The 18,470-nt window shown below is 42.9% G+C and overlaps 1 protein-coding gene across 1 annotated transcript in view; it reads left to right on the top strand.

Moving 5' to 3' along the window:
- LOC127411741 (inactive phospholipase D5-like) overlaps nucleotides 1-18,470 on the top strand; it is a 166,876-nt gene that overhangs the window by 129,986 nt on the left and 18,420 nt on the right. The window contains exons 5-7 of the mRNA XM_051647472.1: nucleotides 6,294-6,421; nucleotides 13,855-14,052; nucleotides 15,099-15,235. Coding sequence (XP_051503432.1) covers nucleotides 6,294-6,421; nucleotides 13,855-14,052; nucleotides 15,099-15,235 — 463 coding nt within the window. The remainder of the gene's footprint in view (nucleotides 1-6,293; nucleotides 6,422-13,854; nucleotides 14,053-15,098; nucleotides 15,236-18,470) is intronic.

The raw sequence follows: 18,470 nt of genomic DNA, 5'->3' as shown, positions 1-18,470 counted from the left end.
TGTCCACACCGGGTTGGCTCCGATGGACTGCAGGGACGATGTTCCCTTATAGTGTCTTATAGTGGGTATCAGGAGCCAGGTAAGTGCTTCGATGTCCCTGGACTCAGCACGGCCACGGGGCTTGAGCCCCCGTGATGTGGCACCTCAGGCTCCGCCCCGCTGTGAGGCCCCACCCGCTGGTACGTCCGACATGATTATCCCCTTGGTCCCCCTCGCCCGGAGTTTGGACACGTGGCTTGTGCTTTCCAACCCGTCGTGATGGCTGACCTGGACTGTCCGACTCGGCTATGCGATTCAGTTCGCCAGGCGCCTGCCCAGGTTCAGCAGCGTCCGCTTCATCTTGGTGAAGGGCGAGAGCACCGCTACCTTGCGTGTAGCAATCGTGACCCTTCTGCGCAAGGGCACGATAGTTTTACAGCGCAAGGGTTTTACAGCCCTTACTTCATCGTACCGAAGGCGGTGGGTTGCTGACGCAAAAGATGCTGACGTAAAAACGCATTTTAGCGAGCGTCTGGCATCAAGATTGGTTTGCGGCGGTAGACCTGAAGGACGCGTACTTCCACGTCTCGGTTTTACTTCGATACAGACCCTTCCTTCGGTTTGCTTTCGAGGGCCGGGTGTACCAATACAAGGTCCTCCCCTTCGACCTGTCCTTGTCCCCTCGCGTCTTCACGAAGTTCGGTGCTGAACTGTCTTAAGGCGTTCAGACAGAAGACAGCGGTTCCACTGAAACATTTCAGAGGCTCCTGGGGCATATGGCATCCTCTGCGGTTGCCACACAGCTTGGGTTGATGCATATGAGACTGCTCAGCACTGGCTTCAGACTCGCAATGAGGAGAGTGAGAGAGAAGGAAAGAGAGAGAGAGCAAAACACCTTAAAACACTGCCACAATACAGACAACACATACACAGTAATTACAATTACAATTATCACTGCCCATACAAATAACAATAATACTTACACCCTAGGACATAACAGTATCACCTTGGTAACTGCCTAGCAACCAGATGGGGTTACCCTAGCAACCAGGTAACAGATCACATTTCTCTGCACCAGAAACCTCTTGGTGGCGCTATAAAAAAAACATTAAAATGGATCAAACTATGGAACAGCTGGACTGATCAACTTGAAATTTTGCATGCAGTGTCTGTGTCAAAGGTGCCATCAAGGGGCCCTGGGTAGCTCAGTGGTAAAAGACACTGGCTACCACCCCTGGAGTTTGCTAGTTCGAATCCCAGGGCATGCTGAGTGACTCCAGCCAGGTCTCCTAAGCAACCAAATTGGCCTGGTTGCTACGGAGGTTAGAGTCACATGGGGTAACCTCCTCGTGGTCGCTATAATGTGGTTAATTCTTGGTGGCATGTTGAGTTGAGCACGGATGCCACAGTGGATGGCGTGAAGCCTCATGTCACTGTGGCAATGCGCTCAACAAGCCACGTGATAAGATGCGTGGGTTGATGGTCTCAGATGCAGAGCCAAATGGGATTCATCCTCCGCCACCTGGATTGAGGCGAATCACTACGCGACCATGAGCACTGGGAATTGGGCATTCCAAATTGGGTGAAAAAGGGGAAAATTTTTTTTTTTTTTTAAATAAATAAATAAATAAAAACAAAAGGTGCCATCAAGGTCTATAAGGACAGTCACGTACCTAGAAAAACATGGCCACCATCAACAAAATGATCTTTTAGCAGCTATTTGATCTAGTCCTAGTCCGTTCACATGATGGGAACCAAACCAGTGCAGAAAGGTTCTCTGTCATCCCATTATTAATAAATATCAAAAAAAGTTTTAACCAGACGGTCACGTGATGCCATGCGAGGAGCGGACATGTGAACGAGCTCTGAGCACTTTGTTAGATTTAATACTATTTGTGTCATAGATTCGATACACCCTGATTCTTAACTGTTCTAGGAAGACAATATGTCAAAGAATTCAAAATCCTGGGACTCTGGAGACATTAAAAGACACTTACGTGCTCAAGCTGATTCCTCTCAGCGGCAGGCTGAAAGCCCCGGACTCAATTCGGACGGTTTACTGAAAGAAATCCGGCATGTATTGATGAATGTGTCAGCAATGCTGATGAAGGTCGTTGCAGACTTGGAGGATCTGGCTGTAATACGTCAATCGATCACTTCCATGTAGATGAAATTCTCTGAGATGTTTACAAGAATGTCGGATGTTGAGAAACGGATTGATTATCTGGAGTCATCGGAGAGGGAATTAGCTGCTAACCCGCTAGTGACCAAGGGAGATTTGGAACGTGTCTGGGAAAAACTGGAGGATTTGGAGAATCGTAATCGACAAAACGACGTCCAAATTGTTGGAATTCCTGAGCATAAGTAAGGCCGAGATATGGTAAAATTCCTAGATGGGCTCTTCTTGAGTCTGCTTGACATAACAGGCCATAAGCTGGAAATCGAGTGAGCTCACAGGGTCCCGGCTCTGAGATCCATGGAGGGAGACAGGCCCCGATCAATTCTGGCCAAATTTCTGAGATCATCCGATAAAGATCTCATCTTACGCGAGGCGAGGAGCAAAGGAAAGCTTTCTTGGAAGAACCACAGCATTTTCTTGTTCCCAGACTTTGTGAATTCGACAAGAGCAAAACGTAAATGATTCAGGGAATGCAAGAAACTCTTACATCAGTGGAAGGTTGCATTTGCCCTGATGTTTCTGGCCAAACTGAGAATAGATGCTAAGGATGGCCGTAGATAATTTACATGCCCACAGCAAGCATTGTCCTACTTAAAGACAATGAAATGAGTAAGCCATTTGGTTATTTTCATGTTGCCACCTAGTGGACCTGACTCACTGAACATACACTTGACTGTTTGAGGAAACTGGGCGCCTTTTTCATTTCATTTTGTGCTGGTTCTGCCTAGCAGCTGGAGTTTGTTTTGTGTAGTATCATTTCTTCGGGACAGCTTGTGAGAGAATCTGCTCATTTGGGTGCTTATGCCTCCTGATGGCTGGAGTTGGTTTTGTGCAATATTTCATGAAGGACATTGGAGTGAGTTTGAGTGCCCGAAGAACTGAACGGGCCATTTTTTTTTTGTGCTGGTTCCGCTAGTGGCTGGAGCTTGTTTTATGGAGGCACACACCTTCGGGACAGTATGTGAATGAATCTACATGTTCTTTGTGTTTATTCTGCTTATTGGCTGGAGTTTGTTTTATAGATTTTCTTCCGTTATGAAATTCTGCCTCACAAAATTTGTATAGAAACACCGGACATGAGCAATCCGATGGCAAAGTTGTCACGGGGGCTCTGGTAGGCGTACATGGACTGTTTGAGTTTAGAGGGATGGACGCCGGTTGGTGCTGTCGTGCGCGTGATTAATGCGTACGTTTTTCTTTTTTCTGTTTGTTATGTTCTGGGGGAAGTTCAGGGTTTGATTATTGCACTAATGTTGGAATGTGGTCTTTATAATTTTGTTTTTGACACACAATCTATTTTTTCTAATATTTCAAAAAGTCAAATGTTAATATGAGTGGATTATCTCTCTCCACGTGGAATGTGAATGGTTTGGGGCACCCCATAAAAAGAAGGAAGGTTATTTCTTTTCTTAAACTTAAGATATATGATATAGTGTTTCTTCAAGAAACACATCTTTCCCCGCAGGAAGCTGAAAAATTTGGGAAGATATGGGATGGGCATGTTTTCTTTAGTGCTGGCTCAAGTAAGAGCAGGGGAGCTATTACATTGGTAAGTAAACATCTACAATTCAAATGTCTCAAACAGATTAAAGATAAATTAGGAAGAGTTATTATTGTTTTAGCAGAAATTCAGGGGCAAAGGTTGATTTAGGCTAATATTTACACACCTAAAGCTGATGATCAGGGCTTTTTTTATAGATCTTGAAAGGATGTTGCAACCCGCTGGCACCCCTCATGATATAATATTGGGAGGAGACTTTAATCTATTGATGGATTCATTTGTACTGCCCAGTAACGGCTTTCCAGCCAGGCACCTTCCAGTGGCCCAAACAGGGCATTAAGTATTTGGGGATTTTATTCCCAGCAAATTTGTCTGATTTAGTTAGAGTTAATTTTGACCCTTTAATATAAAGGTTTTCGAGCGACGTGGGCAGGTGGGCTTCATTACATTTATCGATGATTGGGAAGGTTAATGTTATTAAAATTAATTGTATTCCAAAATTCAACTACCTGCTACATTCTCTCCCTGTCGATGTCCCCCTCTCTTATTTCAAGCAATTTGATGGCATAGCGAAGTCTTTCATTTGGAATGGTAAGCGTCCCAGATTACATCTCAGTAAGCTGCATAGGCCGATTGACAAAGTTGAGATTTTGTTTTATTATTATGCGTTCGGTCTCAGACATTTGGTTCAGTGGTCGCTTCCACTTGAAAGAGCCCTTTCCTGGTTTTGTATTGAACATGAAGTTCTTGCCCCTATTTTGCCATTGCAAAGCCTTTCTGTCAAACTAACCGGAGAAGTTAAATTACACCCCGTTATCTCGCATTTGTACTCGGTATGGACAAAAGTGTCCAGAGTGTTTAATTCGGATATTTATCTAAATGTTGCCTCGAGATTATGGCTGAACCCAAAATTATGTATTAATAAATCCTCTTTCTGCTGGTCAGAGTGGATTGTGAGGGGGGTTACTACACTCGGTGACCTATATGAGAGTAGTGTGTTGAGATCCTTTGAAAATTTGGTTCAACATTTTAGGATCCCCAGATCTCAGTTTTTAGGTATTTACAGCTGCGCCACTTGCTCTGCACTATTTTTGGGAATAGCATGCACCCCCCTAAAGTGGCAGATACTATGGGAGTGGTGGTTATTGCTTCTGGAAAAGGTCATGAGGCATCAGTGTATTACTCCCTGCTAATTCAGAGTCTGGGGATGGAGCTTTAACTTCTATCAAGAGATTTTAAATGAGCCCACTCTTGGAGATTTAAGATTTAAACTTGGAATTGAAGGAGGGAGAGTGGGCTAAGATTCTAATAAACATCAAATCTGCATCTAGAGATGCAAGGGTGCGCCTTATGCAATTCAAGATTTTACATTGGTTCTATTGGACCCCCTCTAGATTGTATAGGTTTGGTCTTAAAGACACACCCTCCTGCTGGCGATGCCAATCAGAGGATGGAGACATAACCCAAGTCTTTTGTGTGTGTGTTGAGATCCAGGAGTTTTGATTGAAGGTTCAGAGTTTGGTGTGTGATGTATTGGGCACTCGGTTATCATTTTGCCCCAGACTCTGTATTTTGGGCGATGGGACAGTTATCGATATTGAAAATAGACACAAAGAGTTGGGTCTTAACCAGTGTCATGATCGCCAGACAGATACTTTTAAGGGGATGGAGTTCAGCTGGAGCGCCCACATTTCAGGAGTGGTGCTCAGAGATGGGAAGGCCTCTGAAGAGGGGTCATTTAGAAAAATGGGGAAATTTAACTTGTCCAAGGAGAAATAGGGCTGATATCTGTAATTTATGGATGTGTGATTATTATTATTATATTTTTTTATTTATTTATTTTATTTTTTATTTTGTTTGTGTGTGTCTATATCATGTACGACCACTGGGATTTTGTTGGGGGCCAGGGTGGGATCGGGGATTGGGAGGGGTAATATTGGTGGTTAATGTTGATTCTGTGTATATATGTTTTGTTTTTCTGTGTTCAAATATGTGAATCAATAAAAACTGTTAATCTGAAAAAGAGTTCATGTCAAATTTACCACAAACTTGCAACAAATTCGCCACTGATCATTTTCACATGCAAATAAGCTTTGTGGCAAACTTGCAGCAAATTGCCCATTGTTGCCAAAAGTTTTCTGGAGGTTCACCACTAGCGGCGAAGAGTTGCAAACATCTGGCAAACATTTGCGGTGAATCAAAAGCTCATTAGCATGTGAAAATAACAATTACGAGTAAGCTGTGTCGTCATCAGAGATTGTGGAGCTACTTTGGAGCAACTGCCCCAGATGTGCCAGGCGGCTGGTCTCGAATCGCCCTCGGGGTACTTTGATGGCATATGTCACAGTGACGCAGCGGTTGCGGCATCTAAAGTCAGACAAAATTTCGAACCGACATGCACTGCTTTAAGTCCAGCACCGATCAGTCTGCGCAGCCCTGCATTAAGTTGAAAACACCTAACAAGTGCAACATTTGAATTGCCCCACCCTGATGGTTGTGGCATGAATCATATCTATAAATATTGGCAATAAATGATTAATAAATTCATGATGAATTTTAGCATGCCTTCTAATGGTTTATTTTCAGTTTCCTGTATATTGTATTTGAAACTGACTGTGTTCATTGACTATACAGGTGCAGACGTGCATTACCTGAACGTGAAAGCTCTCACTAAAGGTCAGCTCAACTCTTCCTTCTGGGTGGTGGACAGAAAGCACATGTACATCGGAAGTGCTGGCATGGACTGGAGATCACTCTCTCTGGTAAAGAAGAAATATCTGCATCTGCCTTAAAAGAATATTTCAGGTTCAATAGAAGTTAATCTCAAATTATACAACATTTGTGGTGTTATGTTGATTACCACAAAAATAATTTGACTCAGCCCTCCTTTAAAAAAAGAAGCAAAAATAAGAGTTTACAATGAAACACTTTTTGGGGGGCAATATTTGCAGGGGTTAAAGGCAGAAATGTAAAGCTTGTATTTTTATAAAAGCACCTACATTCATTCTTCTGTTAAATCCTGTGTATTATTTGAGCTGTTTCATTTAAATCATTGTTTACCCGCACTACAAGTGTTACATTTTAAAACTAGTTATAACTTTAGACAGAGAGGTTAGTAAGTGGGTTTATTACACTAAAATCATGTTAAGACACATTGTTTACATCTTGTGGCTAAACTTTTGAAACAGTGAGTATTTTAATGCTTGCAGATTGGCCCTATTCAATTCCATTGTAAGTGCCTCACTGTAACCCAGATTTTTGCTTGTTTTAAAATTAAGGAACTAATCAAAATGGATTTTTGTGGTAATCAACGTTATGCCTCAAATGCTGTCAATTGAGCTTAACTTCTATTGAACCTGAAATATTACTTTATATATTAGATATTGCAGTTATAAATATGTATATACTGTATAATTATTATTTTATTTTAAATTGTATGACAATGGTTTGGCTATTGTGTTCCCATTTTGTTGGAGTGTAAACATAATTTTAAGATGATCTTACCCGGAATAATGTTATGTTTTAGGTTTAATCAAATAAAGAATCACTCGCATATGTTACCAATTTTCATAATAGGTTATTAAAAAGTATTTGTCATTTGCCACTGGTAAGTACATTTTCAGATTTCCCTCACCAGTGATTGGGTTGTGTAGAGGTGAAGAAGTTTAGCTCCAAGATCCTTTCACTATGTGTTGTGTTGCATGTCCGATTGCTCTAAAGGAAGTTTACCTTATGGGATAGCTGCATGGGTCTGGATTTGTTGTGGATGTGTCACAAGGTGTGTATGGTTTCATAATGTGTGTCCTGGTGTCCCAACGATTCTTACAAATTTGTCCTGGTTTTGTCTGAGGGCCCTTGGCTTTTTTTCTTTGAAATTAAATATCTTTGTCCTTTGAGCTATCAACTCTTTCTAGTGTTTGCACAGAAGGAAAGACTGTTTATGGGGCGAATCTAGAAAATTATTTATGGGGTGGCATGAGGACTGTGAATGGTGGCAAAACACCAAAGCAAGTGCCCACTCATACTGTAGTTCTTGTGGATTAATATACGAAGCTTCATTGCAACAAGTACAATACATCACCCCGACGTCTTCTTGATGTGTTTGTTTACATCTGGAAGGCATATCTTTTAGGTTGTTTGTTCATCTGCAATATGTCTATAAGTCATTTCTTCTCGAATGTCAATAATACATTCAGCAGATGTCTTTGAAACATGTATGATTTAGAATGTATGTAAATATAATCTAATCTTTTTAAGATGTTCATCAGATGTTAATTCATTTGTGATGCTTTCCAGATGAAACACTCTTAAACAGACATCTTGGAGAATTATGTGTGTGTATCTGGGAGTTCATTTATTGAAGTGACTATCAAATTACAAATGCCCATGAATTTGCGATACAGTTGCATTTCACAAAAAGACCATATATTCAGTGGCTTTTTCTCCAAGCATGTTGATGGTAACACGATTTTGATGCTCGAAAAAGCACAGACAATCAGCAATTAACGTCTCCATACGACTCCAGTGGTTAAATTCATGTCTTATAAAGTGATACGATCGCTTTTGGTGCAAAAAAGATAAATATTGAAGTACTTTTTAACTATAAATCAGTGCATCCGGTAAGCAGCAGTATGCACGTTCATGAGAGGGCTGAGGTCATGTGGTCTTTCCAGCGATGGCATGGCAACGTTCCATTCGTTGCAGCAAATGCTGTCTACCTCTGTTACCATTGCCTGGCATTGACTACATATGCACCACCATGTCTCCTGAGCTCTCTGTCTCTCTGAGGCTTGTTGGTCCAGCTTCCTCCATCTCCCTGTGCTCCTGATCAGAGTACTCAGGTTAAAATAAATATGGCTGTGCAAAAACTCTTCTCCTCTTAAATCAAAATCTTCTTTGTTTAAAATTGCTTCAATTTGTGTTCGGCCTATACAGTGTTCCTCTTACTCAGTTGTAAACAGCGCTGCTCTTCCGGGTGTGTCGCGCATGCGTCACTTCTCGTGTGACCATGCCAAAGCCAATACGTCACCCAAGAGACCATGTGACCTCAGCCCTCTTTTGAACACCAAAAACGATCATATCGCTTTGTAAGACATTAATTTAACCACTGGAGTCATATGGATGATGTTAATGCTGATTGTCTGTGCTTTTTGGAGCTTCAAAAATCATGTTACCACCCTCTTCCATTATAAGGACCTACTGAGATATTTTTCTTCAAATGTGTTCTGCTGAAGAAAGGATGTCATACACATCTGGGATGGCATGAGGGTGAGTAAATGATGAGAGAATTTTCATTTTTGGGTGAACTATCCCTTTAAGCTGCATCCAAAACCACAGGTTGTTTCTCTGACCTATGAGTTAATGACTAAACAGACAGCATTTGCATACAAAGGTACCTCTGGAAACTGCATGCAAACAGGCTTCCTAGGCAGCGCTACGTCACATTGTTGCTAGGATACCAGCATTCATTCAGTCCAACTGAACTACAAAGGTCTAATAATCTAGAACAAAATCAAGAGAGTTTTGTCGATAACCAAGCGTATATTTAATAACTATGCTACAACATTCTAGCTAGAAATGGAAAAGTTGGGGAAAAAACATAATTTATACACAAACTGACTATCAACTGCCTCTTCAGCCGCCATTTTCTCTCTTCAATTCAACTGCTGTGGATCCGCACGCACAGGATTGTGGGATTAGATAGGCATCGAAGGATACATCAATACTTCCTTCAAAAATCAATCAGATGAAGGTGTCTCAGTAAACAGGATGTGACGAGAATATTGGATTCAGACGTGCCTTGGTCCATTCCTGCTTCTGTATGCAGTCTCCGGAGGCAGCATTTACCTGGTTTCAGATGCAGTGGGGCATGAGCAATGCATCGCGTTTGGGCTTTCACATTGCATCTCTTTTCTAGGTTCCTATGGCAATGGCGGGTAGTCACTTGCACTTGTTTATCAGTGAACTTGGTTGTGATTGGTTGATATTTCAAAGCCCCTTTTAAGGCAAGTCAGTCCACCCTGCGGTCATCTTTGGAACACTCTCGGGCAGGCTGGGTAGCTTTTTCTTTGTAAACAAGCGGCATAAAAGTACAGCTCCTATCTACTTGAATGGGGAAAGACTGAAATTTCTAAAACAGTTAGTCATGATTATGATCAAAGTACATATTTAAAATCAGCAGTAAAATCTGACAACAATAGTATGATGAATCGTGCTGCTTTACCTCAGTTTATGCTAAAAAACTCTTTTCAGACTGGATCAGCTAATGCGCATGCACGTTCTTAAGTCGATTGACAGGTGATGTCTTTGTTTAAAAGGTGATTGGCTCTTTTACCTGTAAGGCGGGCATTCCAAATTCTCCCATTCATTTTAATACCAGTTAGAGGTCTGCAGCAGACTGTTTTTCAATCCCGCTCCCGCAAGATTCTATACCGCACCCAAATGCTCCTGCTGAATTTTACTCCATGTTCACCTGCTCTCTGACTGCAGTGATTTTCTTCCCGACTGCTCCCGTTCCCGCAACCCCACATTTGTTTTCCACATAGGGCAAAAGCCATACAAATAGACAGCAAGTGTACACAAAGAATGTTTTATTTTTCTGTTAGTGCTATTATCAGATGATGCCTGACTTGATGTCTATCTGACTTGCCTGAGATTGGTTTCTTGATACTTAAATTGACCATTTTCCAGTTTCACATCCATTGATGACAGTGTGTCCACGCTTTACTCTGCCATTTTTGTAAAACGCTGTTGACTATTGGCTGGTCTAAATATTGGATAATTTGATGCACATTTTGTGTGCACATTTTCTTAACTGTCTCTGTACAACACAGGCAAACGTCCTGCAGTTTATTTATTTATTCTTTCCTTTATTTAGTTATTTTGTGTTTGTTTGTATGCAGACCTATAATTGTAGTGTATAGTAGGCTAGGTTCAGTGTAAATATTGTTTATTTGCTTTTGCATCTTTTTCTATAATCTCCTGATTAAGTTTTCTGCTACACCAGCATCAGTCACACGGCAAAAATAGGCATGGCGCTGAAACTATCTGCTCGCTGCCACGACTGGGACGTGACTCATGCTTGCAATGTGAAGGGTGTAATCTGTTAACATGCATGCTGAAATGAAAACGCGCTGCTCACGCCTCACTCACGGAGGACACAGTATGTTAAACTGGCCTTAGTTTGGACTGTGCCTTCTCCTACCCGCGACCTGCTTCAATAAATGTTATATCACCCTCTTGTGGTCTCCCAAAGCTGTTACACAAGACTAGAGAGTGTATGCACAGACAATGTTATTCTAGAGCTAATAAAGTCCTTGTTTGGAGACAGCTTTCCCCTTCTGCTGCCCTCCAAAGCAGACAAAGAGCTGCTCTGAGCATCTAAAGCTCTGCGTGCAGTCCAAATAGACGCGCAAGGTGCGAACTGGACACAGCAACGACAAGGCCAGGTCTTCCTCCTTTGAAGGGAGCACTTGCAGTTTCACCACCTGATCCCGGAAGAGAGTGGTGGGAACTTTGGGCACGTAATCGGGTCGGGGTTTCAGGATCACGCGAGAGTGTGCCGGCCCGGACTCCAGGCATTCGCTGGTGACAGAGAGCACCTGCAGGTCCCCAACCCTCTTGATAGAAGTGAGTGCCACCAGGAGGGCCCTCTTCAGCGACAAAGTGCTGAGCTTGGCCTGCTCCAGGGGCTCAAAGGGGGCTCTCTGTAAGGCAGGTAGGACCACAAAGAGATCCCAAGAGGGAACCAGGCACGATCTAGGGGGATTCAATCTCCTCGCACCTTTGAGGAACCCGGTGATGAGGTTGTGCTGCCGTGAGGGTCTCCCATCCAGTGTATTGTGATATGCTGCTATAGCAGCCACGTACACCTCCAGGGTAGAGGGGGACAGCCGTCTCTTCAGCCCCTCCTGAAGGACAACACAGACCTGACTGCACATTTCTACTGATCTTCCCTATGGGAAGAACACCAATTTGTGAAGAGATGCCACTTCAGAGCATACAGCCACCTCATGGAGGGGGCTCTGGCCTGAGTGATCGTGTGTACCAACGTTGGCGTCCCATCAAGGAGCATGGAGATTCTAGAGGTCTGGCCACGGGTGCCGGAGCATGCCCTGCCCCTGAGTGAGAAGCATCAGGTCTGAGAACCAAGTCCAGTTGGGCCAGTACGGCGCAACCATCAGGACTTGTTGCCCGTCCTCCCTGACTTTGCACAACATCTGTGCAACAAGGCTCACTGGGGGAAACGCGTACTTGTGCAGCCCCCAAGACCAGCTATGCACCAAGGCATCCGTGCTGAGGGGAACCTCGGACAGGGAGTACCAAAGGGGGCAGTGAGAGGACTCTCGGGAAGTGAACAAGTCCACCTGCGCCTCCCCGAATCTCTACCAAATTAGCTGGACTGTGCGGGGGTGGATTCTCCATTCTCCGTGGAGCGTTACCTGCCGTGAGAGCGCATCCGCTGCACGGTTGAGGACACCCGGGAGGTGAGTGGCTTGCAGAGACTTCAACGTCTGCTGACTCTAAAGGAGGAGGCGGCAGGCGAGTTGCGACATGTGACGTGAGCGTACGCCACCCTGGCAGTTTATGCACACGACAGTCGCTGTGTTGTCCGTCCGGACCAACACATGCTTGCCCGGAATCAGCGGCCAAAGCCTCCGCAGGGCCAGTGATACCGCCAGCAACTCTAGGCAGTTGATGTGCCATTGCAAGCAGGGCCCTGTCCAGAGCCCCGATACTGCCTGCCCATTGCACAAGCGGGAACTGAACTGCCGGAGAAGCTCCCATATTCACATCCAAATTGCCCACGGCGCTCGCCGACCCAGCCGCCTGAATTTCAACGCAGGATGGACCATGTCGGGAAGCAGCCATGGTGGCTCTCTGCTTCACGGAGAAGAAAGAGAGCCGCAACCGCAACGTTCTCATGGGCAAGTTCTCACAGTGAAAACATTATCCATCCACAAAAGCTGCCTCGGCATGCTGGCGACCCAAGCACTCGAGACAGATTTTGTGACCATCCGGTGGGGAGAGATAACAGCCACACCCAGTAGCACAATGGCGAAAGGACATCTTTAAAAAGACGCCATTCGTTTGTGCGAGCTCTTTTAGAGAAAATATACTCTTTTAAATATATTCTTTTTTACACCTGTGGACTCAGCCGCCGAGGCGCCCAGGGGAAGCACAACACTCGACCATGCGAGGGTGACTGCTGATAGGCGCAGTAATCCAGCAGCGATAACAAGGTGACGGGACAAACACACACATGCGCTTGGCTCCGAAGAACAAGTCTGAATGAGTGGTGCACGCCATCTCCTTTTATACCCGTATGTCCGGGGCGGAGAGTGGCATGCAAATTCTACTCGCCAGTTTTCATCGGCCTTTTCTGAATAAAACAAAGGTGATTGGGGCTCTCATCGACACAACGTCGAGTGAGTGACAGACAGGGACCTCTATTTTTCCATGTATCTGTCTATGTTGTGATTATTGTCGTTGTTGTCACACAATGTCAGCCCAGTAGATCCACCCCTGGACTGTTTAAATGCATGCTGATTTGCTGATACTTTAATTCTAGTTTATCAGCAAATCAGCTTACAATGTATCTGGTTACCATGACAATGTCTTCACAGGCTTGCTGCTGTTTGCTGTCGACCTGTCTGTGCAAGTACTGTTTAACATTATTTTGTGTTAAAAATATGTAGCTGGCATGAAATTTCAGTGACAGCTCATTATTATTATTATTATTATTATTATTATTGATGTCATTTTGTGACATCATATTGATAGAATACGTGTAATCTGTAAATTTTTTAAAAGCTCAAATGTGGAAAAGTAATTTACAATTAAAATATGCTTTCACATACTATAGTGTGTGAAGTCATAGACATAGCTGAAAGAGCAATTCAGACAGGTACGTTTTGTTTAATATTTTTTTCAGTTTTCAACTGCATTACACTTTCATTGTCATATCAAAAGTCTGGTGAGTAAAAAACAGTTACTAGCCAATGAGTTGTTTCTCCAGTGCATTCTATAAGACATGTGTACACTTCTGTTAGCAGCATAATGCATTACCTGCTCCATACTTTCCTGCACATAGAGCACTCCACTTCTTATCATATTTAATTATTCTTTATCACAGGATTGTGTAATGTGTCATATGAGTTCTTACAAATTTAGTAGTGTTTCATTTGTTCTACAGATGAAAGAGTTTGGAATTATCATTTATGACTGCAGCTGTCTGGTGCTGGATCTGCACAGGATATTCAGCCTCTACTGGCAGCTGCAATATAAAGAGTTTGTGCCTTCCATTTGGTCCAAGAAACTGAGCGCATTGTATAACAAAGGCAAACACCTTCATCTGCACCTGAATGACACAGAAGCAAAAGCATACTTTTCTGTGAGTCGTGTTTCAACACCTGCATGTTTTGCTTAAGCCAGCCTAAGATGGTTTGCTGGTCTCACAGCCTGACCAGCTAGCAAGTGCCCAAAACTACTCTAAAACCAGCCAACTGACTAGCTGTTTTTTTTTTTTTTTTAATCCAGCAGAACTGTAATGATGCTGTTTTTATTAAATTGTTTGTACTACAGTATTAGTAGATCAGAGAGAAGGGGGGGGGATTAGAAATTCATAAAGTGTGTTTATGAATTAATGTTGTTAATCCATCACAGTGTCGTTTTCTCACTTGATTAAATACCATACTGTGAGATGTGTTGTAATTCATAAAGATATCGCTTCCTTCATACTGAGATGATTGATAAATCATGGCTGCTCAGTGCTAGACACATTGTGAATATAAACTACAGAGCTCATGTAATACCGTGTTTGTGATGATTTCATAATCTTACCAGTAACATTGCCTGCTGTTGCTAATGGTTTTCCCAAGATATTCTATATGTACATTTAAAGATTTGGTAACACTTTACAATAAGGTTCCATTTGTTAACATTAGTTAGCATGAACTAACAATGAACAATACTTATTAAGCATTTATTAATCTTAGTTAATGTTAATTTCAACATATACTAATATATTTTTAAAATCAAAAGTTGTATTAGTTAACATGAGTTAATGCACAATGAACTAACATGAACTAACAATGAACAGTTGTATTTGTATTAACTAACATTAACAAAGATCAATAAATGCTGTAACAAATGTATTGTTAATTGTTTATTCATGATAACTAATGCAATTACTAATGTTAACAAATGGAACCTTATTGTAAAGTGTTACTGAAGATTTTTACAACTGAAAAAAGTCACAAAATAACAATATTACAGATGAAACCTGACTACATTGGGTTACATTAGTGAAAGTCATTGTAGGGGTCAGATTAGGTAGAACTCGCTCCTTAAGGTAAAAACTGTATGGTAACTTTTCACATTATATATGTAAATCACAAAATTTCTTGCTTTGATGTTTTTTATTGTTTGTGGTGATAGAGTTCTCCAGATGTTTTGTGCCCTAAAGACCGGACGAAAGACCTTGACGCCATTTTCAGAGTCATTCAAGAGGCCAAGACTTTTATTTATATCTCTATAACTGACTATTTACCAATCCTCAACAGCATCCAAACCAGGTGAGTCCTATAATTACTATAACTATACCTGTGAATTACACCCAAAATACTTTTAAGAAGTATTTTGTGTACCGCTTGTTGAGCTTCAAGTGAAATACTGTATGTTCATCTCTAGTAGTGCATGAAAAAGGGGTTTGGGAGGTGTTCATCCCTTTCTATTGCCATCTTGTGAATTGATAAAGCTTTTAATATTTTAAAAATGTATCATTAATGGCATGTATTATATTAATCCAAAGCAAATTTAGTGTATTCAAACAAAATGAAAGACTGCATCTGCTGAAAATCTATATTTAAAGAATTTATCATGGAGAGTCGATTTTGTAGATGTCCGATTGTTTCTGTAAAATGAGTTTTAAGAGACACAGGGGAGTGACTTAGTTGCATCAGAGATGTCCCTTTACTCACAGCTTATTGGTTCAGGATCTGTTAGCGATCTGTTACCCAGAACAAAACCTGCTGTGGAGCAGGCTAGCCATGCAGCATGAGTAACTATGGCAATGAAAACTAGTAAAAATGACCCACTTTCATGGTACCTAAAACATAGAGTTGATGCAAACTAAAATTAAACTTACCTGGTTAGCCACCTAAACCAGTTGCATTATATAGGTCCCTGGGCAAGGTAACAACAGGAAACAGGAACAGGAAACACAAGACTTGAAAAGAGTTCATGATCTTTAGACATGGGGGAGTGATTGCATCAGAGATCTCACTTTGCTCACAGCTGACTGGTTCAGTATCTGTTAGCGATCTGTTACTGGAGCAGGTTAAGGGGGGCTCCTGATGCCCAAAACATAGTTCTAAAGTGGACAGGGTGGGGCTCTGAGGCAGAAGATTTGGAAACCGGTGGGGTGCCGGTGGAGCAAGAGACCATGGGGGCCAGGAAAGGGCGGAGACCACAGGAGAACAGGAGAGGGCAGAGACCAAGGGGGATCAGCAGAGGGCAGAGATCATGGGGGATCAGGAGAGGGCATAGACCATGGGGGATCAGGAGAGGGCATAGACCATGGGGGATCAGGAGAGGGCATAGACCATGGGGGAGCCAGCCACCGATCAGGAGACCAGGGCAGAGCCAGTGGAGGAACAGAAGACCATGGGGGATCCGGCAGACAGGACAAGAGAACGAGGCCAGGTGGGACTGCGAGGAAAGCGAGGCCAGGTGGGACTGACAGGAGAGTTACTAGTATAGTGAACACAGGGGACTCTGGAGGAGTGCCAGCCTCAACAGGGACTCAGAGTTCCTCTTCCTGAGTCCCTTAGTGGCTCGAATCTTGCTGCAGAGCCACAGGGGACTCAGAGGGTGGAGCCAGGGAAGCTAGGGACACAGAGGGTGGAGCCAGGGCAGCTGGGGACTCTAGCAAGGTCAGAGCAGCTGGAGACTTAGACAAGGTCAGGGCAGCTGGAGATTCAGACGAGGTCAGGGCAGCTGGGGACTCAGGAAGATTTGAGCCACTAGGGGACTCAAGAAGATTCAAGGCACTAGGGAACTCAGGAATAGTCAAGGAACTAGGGGACACTGACAAGGGCAATGGTGCAACTAGGGTACTCAGGAATAGTCAAGGCACTAGGGGACCACTGTACCACTGTAACTGGCACCACTGTAACTGAAGCAGGGACCACTGAGACCACTTAAGCTGGGACCACCAAGACTGGGACCACTGGGATCACTGAAGCTGGGACCACCAAGGCTGGAACCACCAGGACCACTGAAGCTGGGACCACCGAGGCTGGGACCACCAGGACCACCAGAGCAGAGAGCAAAGGGGCCTCTGTTGCAGGGACCTCTGAGACCACTGGAGCAGGATCAAGGGGGAGTATGGTACTATACCACAGAGTAGGGAGAGAAGCTTAGCCATAGGGCATGATCAGTTGCTCTGGTAAAATAACATCTGCCTCCTGGCAGACAAGATTTAATTGGCTTATTCAGACCATACCTGTAAAGGTCTTTCAGTTCAAGGTCTCCCCATTTCATACAGCCAGCAAGTGCACATAAATGCTCAGTACATTCCTCTTTGGAGTCATTCTCTTGCCTGAGATACAACAGTTCCACTGCTAGATCCATATATTTGGGTCTGGTCTTCTGTAACAATGGTACTCGGAGAGCGAAGGGGTAGGGTCCATGTGCAGTGTTTAGTAAACCAAGATCGCAAAGACACAAAGAAAACGTATAATTAAACAACACTCAACAATGATACAGCCAAGAAAGGACATGACCAAACAATGAACACAGGAAACACCAGGGCTTTAATACACATGAACTACTGACCAACTAGAAACACAAGAATTCTAAATAACATTCATAACACAAAAGACACCAAATACATGACAGCAGTGCAGTGATTAAATGGAAGTGTTCCTTCTCATGAATAATGTGGAGAAACGCTCAGAATCAAATGATATTAGTGTACTGTACTTCAAATCACAACTTGGAGTTAATGCATATAATTCATATTTTATGATTTTGCTTCAAGTTTTGTTTTTACACCGGAAGAACGAAATTGTTCAAAGAAATTAAAAAATAATCCCTTTACCCTTAACAATGAACATAATGAGTACTACAGTTGTCTGATCCGATCACAATGTGTCTTGGGTGCATTTACACCTGGCATTTAATATGGTCAAGTGCTGTCTGATAGCAATCCGATCACTGAAAAAGCATGTTAATGTAAGATGTAAATGTGGCCTCCCTGTCCTCTAAGAGGTTCCGTATTAATGTGATCTGTGTGTGTATGAAGTTTGTTAAAGTCAGGAATTGTAACAGGCCAAAAACTAATAAATCTTTCCAGAGTCTTAAAATCCAAACAGGAAGTTGGGTCAAAAATAGAAAAGGCTGTCCGATTAAACACATCATGTGCCAAACAGAACTGTGATTAGAAATTGTGGGTTACAATAGTAAGCAATAGATCCAGTACATAAAAAAAAAAAATGGCAATACGGAAGTACAGAGTATACAGGATATTATGCAAAAATTTCATTGTGAAGTTACTGACTGACTGGACAGTTATGCAGCTGTTAGCCTTCAGATGGAGAGTTTGTGACCACGTTTACATGCACTTAAGAAAACGGTTTATTCCAGGGTATTTGCAGAAAGCAGTGTTCTGAAACATAACGAAAACGAGAACATCTAATTACGCTTTTTAAGGGATTAAGAGTAAGCGGTTTAACACACCTAGGTTTCCCCCAGAGAACACGGCTTTAGGGGGGTGTGTGCTACTCCCAAAAACAGTACAAAGCAGGT

Source organism: Myxocyprinus asiaticus, chromosome 21 (assembly GCF_019703515.2).
Source record: "Myxocyprinus asiaticus isolate MX2 ecotype Aquarium Trade chromosome 21, UBuf_Myxa_2, whole genome shotgun sequence".
NCBI lineage: Eukaryota > Metazoa > Chordata > Actinopteri > Cypriniformes > Catostomidae > Myxocyprinus > Myxocyprinus asiaticus.
The sequence above is the reverse complement of the archived record's forward strand: the minus strand, read 5'-3'. Positions and strand labels throughout refer to the sequence as shown.